The sequence below is a fragment of the Mytilus edulis genome, chromosome 2, assembly GCF_963676685.1.
Source record: "Mytilus edulis chromosome 2, xbMytEdul2.2, whole genome shotgun sequence".
Taxonomy (NCBI): Eukaryota; Metazoa; Mollusca; class Bivalvia; order Mytilida; family Mytilidae; genus Mytilus; species Mytilus edulis.
The window spans coordinates 86104821-86124139 of record NC_092345.1 but is presented as its reverse complement, the minus strand read 5'-3'; the positions used below and the strand labels follow the sequence as shown (position 1 = coordinate 86124139).

At 30.5% G+C, this 19319-nt stretch overlaps 1 protein-coding gene across 12 annotated transcripts in view; it reads left to right on the top strand.

Annotated features, from left to right (window-relative positions):
- LOC139513240 (transmembrane protein 198-like) overlaps positions 1-9006 on the top strand; it is a 56717-nt gene extending 47711 nt beyond the window's left edge. For 7 of the 12 annotated variants that reach the window (XM_071301545.1, XM_071301548.1, XM_071301546.1 and 4 more), the window contains 3 exons: positions 814-1377; positions 2357-2487; positions 5622-9006. In XM_071301545.1, the coding sequence (XP_071157646.1) occupies positions 814-1377; positions 2357-2487; positions 5622-5750 (824 nt within the window). In that variant the 3' untranslated portion in view covers positions 5751-9006. Of the gene's footprint in view, positions 1-813; positions 1378-2356; positions 2488-4552; positions 4602-5621 lie in introns of all 12 variants that reach the window. The other 5 variants (XM_071301552.1, XM_071301557.1, XM_071301553.1 and 2 more) reach the window with 1 other exon arrangement.
- Positions 9007-19319: the final 10313 nt, after the last annotated feature.

Here is a 19319-nt window from a genome sequence, read left to right as displayed (position 1 = left end):
TATTTACTTAAGTACAAATAAAAAGAATTAATTGTAGCAAGGGTAAATCTGAATGTGACAGCAATACTAGAATAATAGTATCTTAGAATAATACTCCACTTGTAACTCTGGCTAAGTGTAAATATGATTGGTTTGCCTTCAAATATTGATATGAATACCCAAAGGCAATACAGGATTAATGTCAATGAGACAGCAACCCAACAACACCATCACATCAGGATGCTTACAATTTAGATTTCACCAATGGCATTGCAGATATACATTCACTTTAGGATATCTTCAAGCTCTTCATTATTAATAAATCATGATAGATGAAAATTAAGGTCACATTGTCTCCCCTCCCCCTTTTTTTTTAATCAAATGATCATTTTATTAATTTTTTTACCATGAATGATATAAAAAGTTCAAATTAGCCTTTGTAAACCTCAATGAAACAGTAACCCAAAAATATCATTGGTAAACTGATTGCTTCATATACTCCATTGATAACTTTTGCATTAGTGTAAGAAAAGGAATAAAGTATAAACATTTATGTAAATATGGTTTGTTTGCTTCAATATTTATTGTAAGTTTTCTTTATGTCAAACCAAGGTATACATGTACAGAGTATATGTCACTAAGACATTTAGAGAACAGCATACAGTTCTTCCAACAGCAGAAAAGGTAATTTGCCTAAATCTGAAACAAAATGACTTCAATGGATAATGAACAAAGATCTTTCAAACAACAATAATGACAAAAAAATAAATGAAAAATACATGTTTATCGAAATATTTTCTGTTTTGTTTTAACATTATGCTTTTTGTTTTGCAGGTTACCGTTTTTTTAAAGCTGTTATGTTCCTGACGGGATTCATTTTTATATCAGTTCTTACATATTTAATACTTTCGGAACAGGATATTTTACCCCTGGGAGGAGAGATAGGAGTAGCAGTAGGTGCTGGACTTATACTTGGCATAATAACAATGTTAGTGCAATATATTGGACTATTCCTCACAGGATTTCAGTTTGGATTATCTATTGCTATGTGCATTTTAGTTGTTTTAGAACAATTTTACCATCCAACTACACGATGGATTCCTATTGCTATTTTATGTGGAGTTGGATTATTTTTTGGTGTGTTGACATTGAAATTCCAGAAAACATTTACAGTTTTAGGAACTAGTATATTTGGTGGTGCTTTAATGATATCTTGCCTGGACTACTTTATAGAAAAGTTTACAATGTTAATATATATATGGGAGAGAGCTAAAGGTGATTTATCTGACCATGTGTGTTGGTACAGCTGGGTGTTGTTGGGTTGTTGGCCATTTTGTTTTATTGTTGGTACAGTGGCCCAGTGGAGAATTACAGGACAAGGTTATGATCATAGAGATAGTAAGTTTAAATGCACATGTTGTAAGATTTAATATGCAGTGATAAATAAGGGGTTTAAAATGCTGATTACCTTACAAAACTTATTACCTGAAAAATCATTGACTAGTTCGATAGTTATTGTTTTTTTCAAATTTATTTCTTCTTTGTGAGCAATGACAACCCATAAACCTTTTTTTATTATATATATATTATTGTCTTTTTACCATCAATCGACAGACATTTTGTTAATATAACTTGCATGTATTAAACATGTTAAAAGGAATCTATAATGTATGACTACTGGTAGTATAAATCAGGGATCTGCCACTGTACTGAGTGTAAATATGCTGAAATATAAATACCAGTCTGATTAGTGCACACCAGTCAATAAGAACAAATACAAGTTTTTGTTCTTTATCTGCAATCTCTGATAATTTAACAATGTCCCCTAGTTGCTTTGTTTGCCAAGGAATCTGTGGATAAATATTTATATGTAGCTATGCAAGGGTTTGATTTTCTTTTTTACATATATCAGTTAGATTTGAAATTAAATAATTTGTTTCTTGCTGAGATATCACAAACATGATGTGGACAAATACTACATGTAAACATATTCTAATATTATACAAACAAGTGAACAATTATTACATGACAGTGACAAATGATTGAAATAAGCTGCACATTTAAAAAAAACAACATACATTTTTACTCTTCATATACCATGTATACTGTAAATTCAGAAAATATTGCGTTGTTTTTGTTATTGCAAAAAATGTGACAGGGTTGCACAAGAATTTAAACTTGCATTTTGATATTTTATTATCTGAATAAAACAGGATTTTCCTCAATATCACAAAAATAAAAAAACCCATTTTATTCCAAAATGACAAAATCGCAATAATAAATTTACAGTAATTAGTTTTTCAGATATAGAATATATGCTGCACCTTATTAAACCAGATGTCTATTTGTTGTCATTCCTATCCTATTTTATTAACAGCTTCAGTGGGTAGAAAGAACAAAAAAGTTAGTTTGCAGAAAGTGAGGAAACGACAACATGAACCTGACACACAGTCCAGATACAGACACTTATATAAAGCTAGACGAACAACTGGAGATGTAATTTCACAGGTTAGTTTACCCCTTTCTTAACATTAAAACATATATACATTACATTCATACACCGGACTCAGACTTCTTTTAACCGGAGTTTTACTGTGCGTATTGCTATGTGTTTCTTTATTCTACATTGCCTAGAGGTATAGGGGGAGGGTTTTAGATCTCATAAAACATGTTTAATCCCACCACAATTTTGCTATATTTAAGGTCAAGGTCATAATTCACAGTTGTTTAAAAAGTCTATTTTGAGTCTGTTAGTCCTTGTTTCCTATGTATCATTTTCTGAAGCTTGCTTACCTAAGATGTTTAGTTTTGAACTATACAGTAGTACCCAACCTGAGGTATGTGGGTTTTTTTGTTGGCAAGACTCAATTTTTAGTTTCCTTTGTTATGTATTAAACATTTTATTGATTATTGTTAATGGATGAAAGAAATTGTGGGTTCCATCTCAATGAGGGAGCAACTCAATGACAGATAAACAAGGAAGTCTAGAGATTTTGCTAGAGGGCAACAACAATAAACAGGTGTCAATGCAATGTATCAAACTCTGTTCCTAGTCTAAAAAAAAGGTTTGAAACTAGAAAACAGAACCAACCATGATCTGTCAAATGCATGTACACTCAAAAAAACAAAAGATTTGACAATACATCCATGTGACATCCAAATTCTTTTTACATTTTTTTTAATTTTCTACATACAAAAGAGTTAGATTTCAATTACTTGTCCTTCATCAACTTATGCTATTCACTTGCTCTTTGGTATCTTCTTACACTTTTGACTGTACCAACCTTTAGCTACACAAGTTAACCAGGTGTTTACTTTCTATTTCTTTGCTACCTTACTAGCCTTGTGTGTGAGCTATTCTCAACATATCATCTGTTAACTTTTTAAAAGCTTTTCCTCTGAAACTAATGGGTTAATTTGAAACAATTTGGCCACAATCATCCTTGGGGTATTTAGTTTTTGGAATATGTCCAATGACCCCTCTGTGACCAAATGACCTCCAAGGCTAAGAATAGAGCGTAATGATAAAATTTCCAACCTTAAATGATGTGTTTTACCAACTTTTGCTGTTTAAGCTGTTTTGTGGAAAACTATAATAGATACCACTTCTTGTAGAGAGTTTGCCTTTGAAGGACGATTTTATTAACACAATCTTGTGATGTTTGCAAAAACTTTAGTAGGTAGAGAGAAGTTATCACCAAAACATGTGAAATGAGGTATACAAATAAGTTTACATGGCTGAAATTGTCAGCTTACTCCTTAAATAACAGCTATTTCCTCTATTGATGATTCTGTTTCAATTTGAGTATGTTTTACATGATATAATGAAAACTATAATGGATGAACTTTAACATTGAACAGCAAAAATGATCAGCTACAAAAATTAATTAATGAAATAATAAGTTGTTGACCTGAAATCACAATTTTATGGCCAACAGTATTCTTTCAACACAATAAATTTTGAATGATGAACAATGAATTTAATGTCAAAAGCTATGTTAGAGGCTCCTTGGAGCTTCTAGATGAGTTCTTTATATACGATATACTGAAAATACATCAATTAATTTACCTTTTGGTGTGTCAATAGACAATAAATGCAAATTGTTCATGAATATGCTACAACAAAAGTGAAATGTTGGCCCCTATGACATGTTAAAACTTAGATTTATTAGAGTTAAAAGGAAATGATATTTGCCAAATTTCACATTTTATAAAAGTTAATATAAGCATTTTACATACTTATACCATAGTAAAAATAAACCTTAAGAGCTACATAAAACTTTTTAAATATGCCAGGAGGAATACATCTAACATATCTTATAATGTAATAAACAAATTTTATGGGTCCGAATTAGGCCAAGATACCTCAGCAAATTTGAAAGATCAGTTGTTTGAAAAAAAATTATTATGATTTTCATTTGGAATTCAGTGGTTGCATTGTTTTCTGTCAAAAACAAGAAGAACCAAAGCTTATAAAAACCTTGTACTTTGTATTATTTAAAGCAAAAATGTTATAAAATAAGAAAAAATGTGTCAACAGAAAAATAATTACAAATTGACCTATGTTGCACAGATACCAAAGCTGAACACCTAACCATATTACAGAATGTTTTTATAGTTAGGTAGGTAATGCAACTTTATTTAGTTTAAAATATCATCATGATCATGTGGTAATCAATCAATTTAATATCTCTTTAATGATACATGTATTTCAAAATAGTCAGTGATAATGATAAAAATAAGACAACTCCCAACAGAGATCATAAGACATGGGTGAAAGCAAATAAGTCTTGTTGATGATGTAAATTGGTGGAAATTATATATGCTATTTTTATAATGAATGTGATGCTGCTTCTGGTGCATGGTCAATAAACACTAAACATACTGGTTTATGCTACATTGTACATGTTTTATTAACTTTATTTATATGTCTTGGTTTTTTTTCTCAGTTCAGTGTATTTCTTTTTTTATTGTGTATTGTCCTATTGCAATTGTTTGATATAAAAAAATCAATGTACTGACTATGCCTATAATTGGTCCTCTATTGGAAATAAAATTTATCTTATACATAAAAGCTACATCTATCCTACAACATTAGATTTAAAATAGATATATAAGTTAATAAATAATGATTGCAATAATTGTATAGAAAGCGATCTGAGATTACAAAGAAATGTTGACCAGAATAAGACAAAAATCCCAATTTTTTCTAGAAACTTCATCTTTAAAATGCTAAATTTTGATTTATTAAATAGAGGGAGACATTCAACTCTATCCCATGGCTTATATTTTGGATCTTTTTAGATGCTTGATCATGTATGTGTTTTATTCTTTTAAAAACTGATGGTTATTATGTTTATGGCCTCATAGTTAATTACTTTCAATTTTAGATTTAATAGACAGTTATAACAGAAAAATCTGTATGTTGAATTCAATGACACATATCTGAGAGAGTGATATTGCAGTTCTTTACTTAAAAAACATAGTCAACCTTGGCTTCACCTTAGTTGACAATGTTATGGGTAACAATGCTCTATCACTCTCTATGCTGTGTGTTATTTATTTAGACTGAATTGTGAAATTTTTAATTTTCATATCGTGTATTCTAATATTAAATGAATAAAAGATTATTTCCCTTGTAGAGTTACTTGCAGAACATACAGGAAAGATTCTCACCATCCCTAAAACGACATAGTCACACACCCATCCCAACAGAACCAAGTCAAACAGAATTAGATAGTGCTAGTACAACTCTTACACAGATTACATGATCTACAACAAAACATTGCCCAAAAGTCATTTAAATGTTATCTGACATGTGAAACCTTAAATGTGAACTGACATGTGAAACCAATAACAGTGCTGAATGAGAGAAGCCATCTCATATGGGAGCTTTCTTGTAATATGTGTTTATATGAGAGGAGCAATTTCATATGGGAGATTTCTTGTAATATGTGTTTATTTCTGAGTGTAAGCTGACAATTGAAATTCAAACAGAAATATTACTTGTGCTTGGTTGTACAAGCAGTTATTTAGGAAATTGACACACATGTTGAAATACTTGAATTGAATGATGAAAAGAGAAAGTATAAACATATATTGTTAATATTTATGGGTAAGTAAACAAGTTGAAACTTACAATTTGGAATACACAAATATAACATACTGTCACTTTATATACAAATCAAATTTGTAAGTAAAATGTAAATGTATGAATTTAAAAAACAAGACTTAAAATTGTTGAACATGTTAACTAAAGTGTTATTCAATGTTATTAACTCACTCTCCTAACTAAAAGTAAATTTGTGCAGTGTCTGTGTGAGATTATGTATAAGAATGATCAAAGGGACAAAACTCAAGAATATCTTTGAATGTCTTTTAAAGATTTAGGATTATTTCGAGAATGGATTATATTTTTTTTAAAGTATTTTCTTTATGTAACTTTCTTTTATGACTATTAATCTTTATTGTGGAGAATGCAAAAGTTACAAGCTGCTGACTGAAGATGTTTTTAGTATCTGATTCAATGGAAGAAGTTGAAATGATAGCTAAATATTTTTGTTTAGGCAGTTTAGTCACAAAGGTCTTCCTTTGGTTAGTGTTAATTAATTTGAGATTACAAAGTAACACGCTATTAACTTTTGTCTCAACTTTGGAGACATTTTCCTTCAAATCAATTGAAATTTCATTATATTGATTCTTTTTATAATTTTGGGATCACAGTAAAAACATTAATAACTTGTCCTGTTTTCAGTCGGCCAAATTCAAGACAATGAGAGATAACTATTTTTGAATATGATAAAACATTTATTAGATTTTTAATGATTTTTTTCCATATATATTTTGTGAAATAGCTGCAAGATTTTAAATATATTCTTGCTTCCATGTGAAGAATTCTGGATGTTAGAACATATGATCATTGTATTTGCATAATAAATGTCAGGGTATTGTAGACCGAAAACAAGATCTCATTATCAGATTCAAGTTATGTGCAAGTCTACATTAGTAAATATTGTATGTTGATAATTTTGTTAAACCAGTATTTAGAACTATTAAAAAGAAGTTTAATTAAGAGAAATAACTCCAAACATTTTGAATGCATTTTTTTAAAATTGTATACTGATAACTTTATGTATGCAGAAGTTCAAACCTTCTATTTATTTGTTGGAAGTTTTGTAAAAAGGCTTAATTTTATGCTTAAACATTTCAGTTTGTCTTATGTCTATTCAGCTTTCTTTGCAATAGTCTTTTTGTGTTTCGCAATATTTGTTGTGTTGATATGTTTTTAACATACACCTTCATTGATCTCATTTTGTTTAATGTGTGTATAAGCAATGTTAACATTCCTGTCATAGATTAAATCGTATTTCATGTTTGATAGCATCAGGACTTTCTAGATTCCAGTTTGTATTAAAAGTTAATTTCATCATGTACCCGGTAAATCACTAAATGGTTATAAAAAACCGTAAAAAACATCAACAGTATAAGACTTGATATCTCAGGCACCCAAAGGTTTCTGTCTTCTCTTCTTATTTGAGTTGAGACATTTAACAAACTTATTTCAGTTTCTTATACAAGGAGATTATTTAAAATTCTATAGTTAACTATAAAACATTTATAATACACTATAACAGTAGTTGTGCATATTGAGAATATGTTAAAAGGAACATCAACAGTTTACCAAGGGTCATGAGGGTTGAGTTTAACTAAGTACTCATATAACTGGTATAGTTTTACCTTTGTCATAGGTAAAAATAAACATGGAATCTCATAAAATAGTCACTAGTTTGTCATTTATTTTTGTGTTTACAAAATAAGTTTAGGCCATTTTTTTTTATATTGTTTCATATGCAGACATCATGAACATGACAATAAATTTTTATGTATTTGTATAAATTATTATTGTTTTATGTTGAACATCATTTTAAATTGTTAAATGTTGTTCTTTTTTGTAACCTAAATTTGCATTGTACCAGAAAGGTCTTCAGTATTTGACAACACTTGTAAACAAAACAGTTAACTGCATTGATAGGTCAGAATTATTTATGTACAATATGCACATTGTTTAATATGATGACAAGATTAAATTGTGAGTGGTTACCTTACATAAAGCCTTATTGAATTTTTTTTTTAGCTCATGTGGCCATTAGTGTCAAGTAAGCTTTTGCCATCACTGGGGATCTTTCATTGGCTGTAGTGGACATGATTTTTCCCCAAGATATTCTACTCTTAAACAACTGATCCACATCTAACACAGCCTAAAGTGCTCTAAACCTCATAATCTACCTACTTCCTGATTGCACCAAAATTATCAGATGACTCCTTAATTAAAGATTTATGGAAATCTGTTCTTGTCCTTTTTGACCTTCTGAACTAGGAAGTTGCATATAGACACAGGGGTTACAACACTTTTGAATTATAGAGAAAAGTAACTTCTCCCTGGCAGCCAATCAGGGAGAAGTGAAGAACCAACAGGGAGACTTCTAGGAGTAATGAAGCCCCACCTGGGGGACTTCATTGTCACCCATATGACAGTTTTAACCTTTCATGTATAGGGAATGGTATAACCAAAATATCTTCAAGTGATACTTCCTCCAGATGATAGACATAAATTTAAAATATTTTTTCCTTGGTTGCTATCTTAGCTAACAGAGCTTTAAAAGGGTTATATGGTGTAATCAAATGTGTAGCAAATTAAAATGAAATTGGACAGGTTTAAAAATGCTTCAACTAGCAAGCTTATGTTCATTGTCTTATGTCATAAAAAACCAGATATATTATATACATTGTATCAATTTTAAAAACACATCTGTATAGAGCTGATAATGGGTAGTAGAACATAATATTAGCATTTCTTCCTGTGACAAATTAAATTCTAGGGTAAGCTCTCTTTGTTGGATCAATTGTCTCTTTTATTAGTTAGTTTCATCAGGTGAACTGTAAATACATCAGCATTACAAATTGTTAAACTGTGTAAACTTGTTGTGTAAATACAAGGTTTAATTCAAATAAAAAAGTCAAACTCAAGAATAGTTGTTACTTGTTACTCAATACTTTTCTTGTTTTAATTGGGTTTGTTTTTGAGGGATTTAGAATTATTATTAGCTCAGTTATCCAACAGACCTAGAAGGCAGTAACCAGTACTTTCTGTCAGTCTCTGTCTTTGTCCTTCATTCATTATTGAACAAATAATTCCTTCTTTGTTTTCAAAATTCCAATAGGGAACATACCTTTTATAATTGTATAAATAAACCAATACCAAAAAACAGCATATTGTTTTGTTTCGATGTTGTAAAATTATACCCATCTATTCCTAGAGAAGAAGGAATAAAAGCATGTAAAATAGCTCTTGACACCAGAAGAAATAAAGAAATACCAACCAATGATATCCTAGAAATGATAAAATTAGTTTTAGAGGGGAATAACTTCAAATTGATTGACAGAGATATTCTGCAAAATGAAGGTGTGGCTATAGGGTCAAAACTAGGAAAAAATTTTGCTTGTACTTATATGCGACAATGGGATAAAGCACTGGAAAAATTCAAAGAGAAACCATTATTTTATAAACGCTTCATTGATGATGGTTTTGGAATTTGGACTCATGGCGAACAAAAACTCAAAGAATTTATGGACTTTGCAAACTCAATAAATGACAAAATAAAGGTGGAACTTAGGTACAACAGCAATCAGATTGAATTCTTAGATACACTTGTGAAAATAAAAAATAGTAAATTAACAACAGACCTTTATACAAAGCCAACTGATAAACATATATATGTTCACAGCAAATCATGCCATCCAAAAAATGTAAAAAAGGCAATTCCTTATGGTTTAGCATTACGATTAAGAAGAATTTGTGAAAATGAAGATGACTATCAAAAACATAGACAAGAACTAAAATTACAACTGCGAAAAAGAGGCTATAATGGAAAATTTATTGAAAACCAACTAAAAAGAGCAGACGACTTAAATAGAAAAGAGTTATTACAGAGAAAAAATAAAATTAAAAAAACATCAGAACGCATACCTCTTGTTGTATTAACCTTTACTGATTTACTACCTGATATTCATGACATTGTGAAAAAAAGAATTAATATTTTACATAACTGTAACTTGATGAAAGAAATATTTCCAGAACCACCACTAGTAGCTTATCGAAGAGATAGAAACTTAGCAGACATAATTGTACATGGAAAACTAAATAAGATTACCAAAAAATGTACTAACTACAACAGCAACAAAACATGTAAAGAAGAATGTGAAGTTTGCGATATTGAAAGACATGAAGAAAAAATTATACTCGGAGATAAAACATTCAACCTCAAAAAGAACATTCATGGATGTCAACTGGTGAACCTTATTTATGGACTTCACTGTGAAAAATGTAACCACTATGTCTATGTTGGAGAAACAGAAAGATCACTCAACGAAAGAATAAAAGAGCATCTAGCAGATATCAGACATGATAGAGATACAGCTGTGGCAGAACATTTTAACCAAGAGGATCATTGTAAAGAGGACATCACAGTTCAGGTTCTGCAGCAGATTTACGATAAATCCGCAAATTACAGGAGATATATTGAGGCACAATGGATGCAAAAATTAAATACAATTAGACCATTTGGAATTAACGTTAAAAAGGAATGACTTTAATTGATCAAAACTTATATAATTTAACTTTCATTCATACAAAAGTATTGTGACGTCATGTTATTATGACGTTAGAGTATTATGACGTCATGATGTTTCCAAGGACATTTATCTATAACATCTTTTCAATGTTTGAAAAAAGAAATGTCATGCAGCCATGTAGTTTAGAGGAATAATAAATAACTGAAGAAGGCCAATGGCCGAAACGTCTGAACAATTGGTTTATTTATACAATTATAAATAATTCCTTTACAAAATTTACGTTTGTATTTCTGTGCACTTATCTTGTGCAAATTATTCTTTTAGTTCTAGTTGTGTTGTATAGCCATTGAATTTTTTAGGGAGCAAGGAGCCATTAAAAGGACCAAAAATGGATTTACTCGTTTCCTGAATTTGTACATTGGACCAAAAAGGGAAATATTCTATTTCAATTTTTTAATTTGTTAGAGCACATCCATTCTGTGTCAAATATTTAATCACAATCCAAATTCAGAGCTGTATCAAGCTTGAATGTTATGTTCATACTTGACACAACTGTGCAGGGTTCAACTTCTGTGGTCATATCAACTGAAGCCATGCAGAACATTATATTTTAAACTGCTGTGTGAGTTGTCGTAACATATAGTAGTTGTTTTCTTATGTCCGAAACACAACAATATGCATGGATATTTTGACAGACGGCTTTCAAACTTTGGAAGTTGGGAGGATTATTGTCTTATTCTATTGACAATAGATATAGGAAGATGAGGTGTGAGTGCCAATGAGACAACTCTCCATCCAAATAACAATTGATAAAAGTAAACCATTATAGGTCAATGTACGGCCTTCAACACGGAGCCTTGGCTCACACCAAACAACAAGCTATAAAGGGCCCCAAAATTACTAGTGTAAAACAATTCAAACGGGAAAACCAACGGTCTAATGTCATTATCATTGGGCAATTGTAACTGAAGTAATGAGACTTTGACGTTGTGGTCACTTTGAAACAAAATGACACTTGTGAATTCAGCTCCTCTCAGATGCTTTGACAGAAAGCTCTTGTACTAGAACTTGGTAGTGATTTTTGTCATCATAAATAGTTGACCATACTGTTTCTTCCTTAAGTTTTGAATTTGACAATAATATTATTCCTTGGAGATATGGTACTTTGCCATTCTTGTTTCTCCTGCAACAAAGATCAAGGAATGCAAGACATAAACAGCTTTTAAACAGGTGCCTTATGTTACCAAGTTTCTATTTGTCATATGCCCATCAACCATGACCTCATTTTAGGGTAAAGAGTGCATGAAGTGCTTGTTATATCTTCTAGGGTATATCACTACCTTTGATATCATTGTTAAAAGTAAAGTAGAAATTCTACTTATGATCCTATCCAGCAAATGCAATTTCTTTATGATATTATGTTATTCTCAGATATTCATGTTACAAAATGATGTATTGAATAGCCATACTTGTCAAAATGATTATTCTCGCCTTCTTCACAAATCATTAGTTTTATGTGATAGTCCTAATTGTAAAGCTTTACTCCAAGTATCACATAAACTTAACATGATCCAAGGAAATGATGTCAAGGTCAGATAAACTAAATGAGAAATACATGGACCTTCACCTTACCATCATTCAATACACTTAATATAGTGACCAATTGCTTATAGTTTCTATGAAACAGACTTTACCAAGAAAAATAAACACTGAACAATGAACCATGAAAATGAGGTCAAGGTCAGATGAACCATGTCAGGCAGACATGCCCACCTTACAATCAATCTATGCATTACATACAGTTTTCTATTGCTTATACATGTAGTATCTAAGAAACAAGGTTCAAGGTCAGGCAGACATATACCGTAACAGCTTAGAATACTTCCATAGAATAAATGTAGCTGACCTATTGCTTATAGTTATAAACCAGAGGAGCAGAGGTCAACCCCTGAACAGTTGGGGTAAGTATGGACACGACATTCAAGCTTGATACAGCTCAGAATTTGGATTGTGATTAAATAGTTGACTCAGCAAAGGTTTCTGACACAGAATGAATATGATCTAATGAACTTAAAATTTTTGTTTTGCTGATGTGCTGTTGAATATTAATCCCCTCAAAAAAAAATATTTGAAGAAAAATTCTTTTTAATTTCTGAAATCTGAAATGAGTTAAATGTTAAGGGAGGTAATCAAGTAATCAAACATATATATAACAGTATTCATTAATTTTTTATTGGATTACTCCATTACACTGCTTAAATTGTCTAAAATGTACTTTAACCAGAAAAACCCTTGTTTCCCCCCTAATTCCTTAATGATTTGAGCCATAACCCCCCATAAACATCCTTTTGTAGTATGGAAACTTGTGGTATAACTTCAGAGAGATTTATACACTTAAACACAAGTTATAGATGTTTATTTGGGCCCCTTTTTGGTCCCTAATTCCTAAACTGTTAGGACCATAACCCTCAAAATTTATCCCATTCTTCCTTTAGCAATCAGGGGCATTACTTAAACAAGTAACTTTTGATAGTTACTTATATAGGTAATTTTTGTTTTTAAAAATTATAAAATTACTCAATAGAGTTATTTTAAATTTCAAAAGAAACATGGACTAAATGAAGTTTTCATGAATTTTACATCATTTTAAATCATAAAATTAAGATTTTGTTAGATTTGAGAGGAGTATAGACATAAAGGGTTACTAAAAAATAATGACAAAAATATAACTTGAATAAGTTATTTTGTACAACTTTGAAAGAATAGTAATAACACTTATTTAATGAACATGTGTAATTATTTTGGGTTACAAATTATAAATAACTTCAAGTCTTAATTAATTAACAAGTTTTATCTATTTATATCTGTCTACCTTCAAGATTTTCAAGGAAAACGACATTTTAATAGTCCTGAGAGGTCAATCTTTGACAAAGAAGTGTTGATATGAAAGATAAGTGTGTCAGAAAGGCAATTAATTAGTGCTTCAGAAGGATTAGATTTTATATTTCATTGGAAAAATAACCAGATGACTGTAAATTTGTTAAAGCTATTAAAATCTTTATAATTGGAAACCTATAAAAATAATATTTAGAAAAGTTACTTCTATAAGTAATTTTTAAAATAGCCTCGATGCCCCTAAATGTTTAGTGGTATTGAACCTTCTGGTAATTTTTTTTAGAGATTCATTTACTTAAACTAAAGTTATTGTCTGGAAACTAAATGCGTCTTCGGACACCAACGCTGACGACGGAGACGACGACAAAATAGCATTATACGACACAAAAATTTGTTTGAGATCGTATAAAAACTTACCATTGAGCAATGAACAGTGAAAATTAGGTCAAAGTCTAATAAAACCCGTACGACTGACCTGTACAACAAAACTTAACATTGACCATTGAACTATGAAAAAGAGCTCAAGGTCTGATGACACCTGTCAGTTGGACATGTAAAACTTACAATCATTCCATACACCAAATATACTAGACCTATTGCTTATAGTATCTGATATATGGACTTGATCACCAAAACTAAACCATGTTCATTGATCCATGAAATAAGGTTGTGGTCAAGTGAAAGCTATCTGACGGTCATAAGGACCTTGCAAGGTATCAATATACTAAATGCAGTAATCCTGTTACTCATAATAAGAGATAAAATTAACATTAAAAAAAAAAAAAAAAATTGTTTTTAAGTATAGTCACTGAACCATGAAAATGAGGTCAAAAACACTGGACATGTGACAGACAGAAACTTCCTAACATAAGGCATCTATATACAAAGTATGTAGCATCCAGGTTTTCTACATTCTAAAATTGAAAGCTTTTAAGAAATCAGTTAACACTGCTGCTGGATCACTATCCCTATGTTGGATTTTCTGTGACAAAAAAAGTCAGAGGCTAGAAAACCTATACTGCCATTTTGATTTGTCAATTTTTACAGGAGTTAAAAGACTTTGGCCATTTTTTTCTCTTTTATGACAGAATTACACATTGTGAACCAAACTCTCCTAAGACAAATTGAAAGAAAACTCTCATACTTGGTAAGAATGCATGTATAGTTGAACATACTGAACCATCATTTAGATTTGACAATACTCACAGCAGTTATGGGACTTGACTATTTTTGGACTACCGGTAATGAAACATAAGTGTATTTTACATCTATAAAAATGTTTGACAAAAAGTTATTGTATGATCATTTTGGTCTGCATAATTTTGCATGAGAATTAGGACTTATATATATATTAAAAAATTTTTTTTTTACTTTTAAAAACAAAGATCAACAAATGAACAGCCTTATATTTCACTTGGTAATATATCTTTGGGATTGAAGGTTCTGAACAGGTTAGGTTAAAGAGATACATGTGTATAACCAATATTCCAAGAGTCTGCTTTATCCTTTATTTCTGACATACAGTTTTACCTCCAACTTCAGTTCTCTACACCTAGAAAACTATTACCATATAACTTAGTATAAGAATGTATTTTCTAAAAGAAGCCAACCATTTAAAGAAGGTTACTTGGATCACTATCTTATACTCTGTTGACTGGGATTGTTTTATGTTCTAGTTTAGATATAAGATAATGTGGATAAATTATAAATGTGGATTGAGGCTATTTCATTTCATGGTTTTGTCAAAGAATTCATTCAATCATACAGAAATTAAGTACTGTGTTATTCATTTTCAAAATTCATGGTTCATGTAAACTTAAGAAATCCACAAAACTTAGTTTCCAGAAGTATAATAATGATCCAAAGTGCTATAATGAAATATGTTTTAGTATGGAGTGACACATGTTAGGGAGTATAGCATCCTCCAACCCTACCCCAACCAACCTACTCCCCTCCCCCCCCAAAAAAAAAAAAAAAAAAATTAGCCTCTCTAATCATTGATTTACCATTATGTTTAGTTTTAGACATTGATTTTGAATCAATTTTGTTTTGACATTATGACCTATATTTTTCTCCTTTTTACACTTGATTAAAGTCAACCTCAATAATAAGTTCTTTTATTTTACAAGGTTTATTAGGTTAATATGCCTTATTAGGTAAATATGACATCAAGACAAACTTGTAGTGATCATATCTGGGTTATATCTAATAATAGTACTCTTTTCTATCAACCTGTTACTTCTTAGACAATGAGAGTGACAGGAATCAGAATCTTAAAATACTCTACTAAATCAGATACAAAACTTTATAGATTCTAATATGAGTGGAAGAAATTAAAAAAAAACACCTGTTTATAGTGGACAGAAGGCATGAGGAACAAGTACACACTTATGTTATGAGCATCAATCTATAAATAATTCTTTATTAATATGTATAGAGTACATACTTGTGTTAAATAAGGCAACAGTAGTATACCGCTGTTCAAAACTCATAAATCCATGGACAAAAAACAAAATCGGGATAACAAACTAAAACCAAGGGAAACGCATTAAATATAAGAGGAGAACAACGACATAACACTAAAATGTAACACACATAGACAAAATCCCACGAGAATAATATATATAACATCAAAACCAAATACATAAATTTGGGATAGACAAGTACCGTGACACGTCTTATCGCAATGTGAATTTACACTCAAAAATAAGAGAAAACAAACGACACAACGTTATAATGTAATACACACAGAAATGAACTATAATATAACAATGACCATATTCCTGACTTGGTACAGGGCATTTTTAAAGGAAAAAATGGTGGGTTGAACCTGGTTTTGTGGCATGCCAAACCTCGCACTTTTATGGCCATGTGAAATATAACATCAAAATGACAACACAGGACTACAATATAAATAAATTGGAGAACACAATTGACAAAGAATCACACGAACAACAGCCAACAAAAGGCAACAAGTTCAAAATTTTAATACGCCAGAAGTGTATTTTGTCCACACAAGACCTATGTGTGACGCACAGATACAAAAGTTTGAAAGCCGAAACGAGTACAAAGTTGAACAGCATCGAGGACCAAAAGATCAAAACGGTTGTGCCAAAAACGGCAAGGGTTTTCTGTTAAGTTACCAGAAAATCCCTATAATTTAGAGTAATTTATACTTTTGCAAACAGTAAATTTAATAAAATGAATATTCAAAAGATGTACATGATAAAGCTGAAGTATTAACTAATTACAGGAAACAACTGAAATACATTTACATAACCAGACATTTGAAACACAAAAGTAGACACATCCGAATACGTTTAAACCTCTACGCCAAGTGACGTCCTATTTGAAACTGAAAAATGACGAAAAAATGACGTCATTTGAATTAGTAAAACAGAGCATCAAAAAATGAAAAATGACGTCACATAAGAATGAATAAGATAGAATTAGGATTAATTTAAGATTATATATTTGAACTAAATACTGATATTGCATTTAATAACAAAGCATATTTTAATTCTTATTTATATAAAACTGAGGTAGCAATTTACTATATTATAAAACTATGTCCGGTTTGCTATAAATCTAACTTCAAACGTAAAATATCGTACTGATTTCTTTGAACGAAATCAAATCTGATAAATGAAGGCGGTGATTAATTTTCTTTACCATAACACATAAATATAATAGAAAAGACGTCAACACATTTGACAAAATCCGATGAGAATTACAAATATAACATTAAACATTTAAACTAAATACATGAATTTGGGATGGATAAGTACCGTACCACGTCTTATAGTAATGCGAGTTCACACTCGGCAAAACAGTCACTAATTACAGGAAACAACTGAAATACATTTACATAACCAGACATTTGAAACACAAAAGTAGACACATCCGAATACGTTTAAACCTCTACGCCAAGTGACGTCCTATTTGAAACTGAAAAATGACGAAAAAATGACGTCATTTGAATTAGTAAAACAGAGCATCAAAAAATGAAAAATGACGTCACATAAGAATGAATAAGATAGAATTAGGATTAATTTAAGATTATATATTTGAACTAAATACTGATATTGCATTTAATAACAAAGCATATTTTAATTCTTATTTATATAAAACTGAGGTAGCAATTTACTATATTATAAAACTATGTCCGGTTTGCTATAAATCTAACTTCAAACGTAAAATATCGTACTGATTTCTTTGAACGAAATCAAATCTGATAAATGAAGGCGGTGATTAATTTTCTTTACCATAACACATAAATATAATAGAAAAGACGTCAACACATTTGACAAAATCCGATGAGAATTACAAATATAACATTAAACATTTAAACTAAATACATGAATTTGGGATGGATAAGTACCGTACCACGTCTTATAGTAATGCGAGTTCACACTCGGCAAAACAGTCACGTTTGGCAATTAAAAGATTAGACGACATTATGACAAAACACAATCTACCATGTGGTAAAAATGTCCTTAGCTAGTTTGTTAAAATCACTGTACACAACAAAGTAGTCACTGAACCATGAAAATGAGGTCAAAAACACTGGACATGTGACAGACAGAAACTTCCTAACATAAGGCATCTATATACAAAGTATGTAGCATCCAGGTTTTCTACATTCTAAAATTGAAAGCTTTTAAGAAATCAGTTAACACTGCTGCTGGATCACTATCCCTATGTTGGATTTTCTGTGACAAAAAAAGTCAGAGGCTAGAAAACCTATACTGCCATTTTGATTTGTCAATTTTTACAGGAGTTAAAAGACTTTGGCCATTTTTTTCTCTTTTATGACAGAATTACACATTGTGAACCAAACTCTCCTAAGACAAATTGAAAGAAAACTCTCATACTTGGTAAGAATGCATGTATAGTTGAACATACTGAACCATCATTTAGATTTGACAATACTGACAGCAGTTATGGGACTTGACCATTTTTGGACTACCGGTAATGAAACATAAGTGTATTTTACATCTATAAAAATGTTTGACAAAAAGTTATTGTATGATCATTTTGGTCTGCATAATTTTGCATGAGAATTAGGACTTATATATATATTAAAAAATTTTTTTTTACTTTTAAAAACAAAGATCAACAAATGAACAGCCTTATATTTCACTTGGTAATATATCTTTGGGATTGAAGGTGCTGAACAGGTTAGGTTAAAGAGATACATGTGTATAACCAATATTCCAAGAGTCTGCTTTATCCTTTATTTCTGACATACAGTTTTACCTCCAACTTCAGTTCTCTACACCTAGAAAACTATTACCATATAACTTAGTATAAGAATGTATTTTCTAAAAGAAGCCAACCATTTAAAGAAGGTTACTTGGATCACTATCTTATACTCTGTTGACTGGGATTGTTTTATGTTCTAGTTTAGATATAAGATAATGTGGATAAATTATAAATGTGGATTGAGGCTATTTCATTTCATGGTTTTGTCAAAGAATTCATTCAATCATACAGAAATTAAGTACTGTGTTATTCATTTTCAAAATTCATGGTTCATGTAAACTTAAGAAATCCACAAAACTTAGTTTCCAGAAGTATAATAATGATCCAAAGTGCTATAATGAAATATGTTTTAGTATGGAGTGACACATGTTAGGGAGTATAGCATCCTCCAACCCTACCCCAACCAACCTACTCCCCTCCCCCCCCAAAAAAAATAAAATAAAAATTAGCCTCTCTGATCATTGATTTACCATTATGTTTAGTTTTAGACATTGATTTTGAATCAATTTTGTTTTGACATTATGACCTATATTTTTCTCCTTTTTACA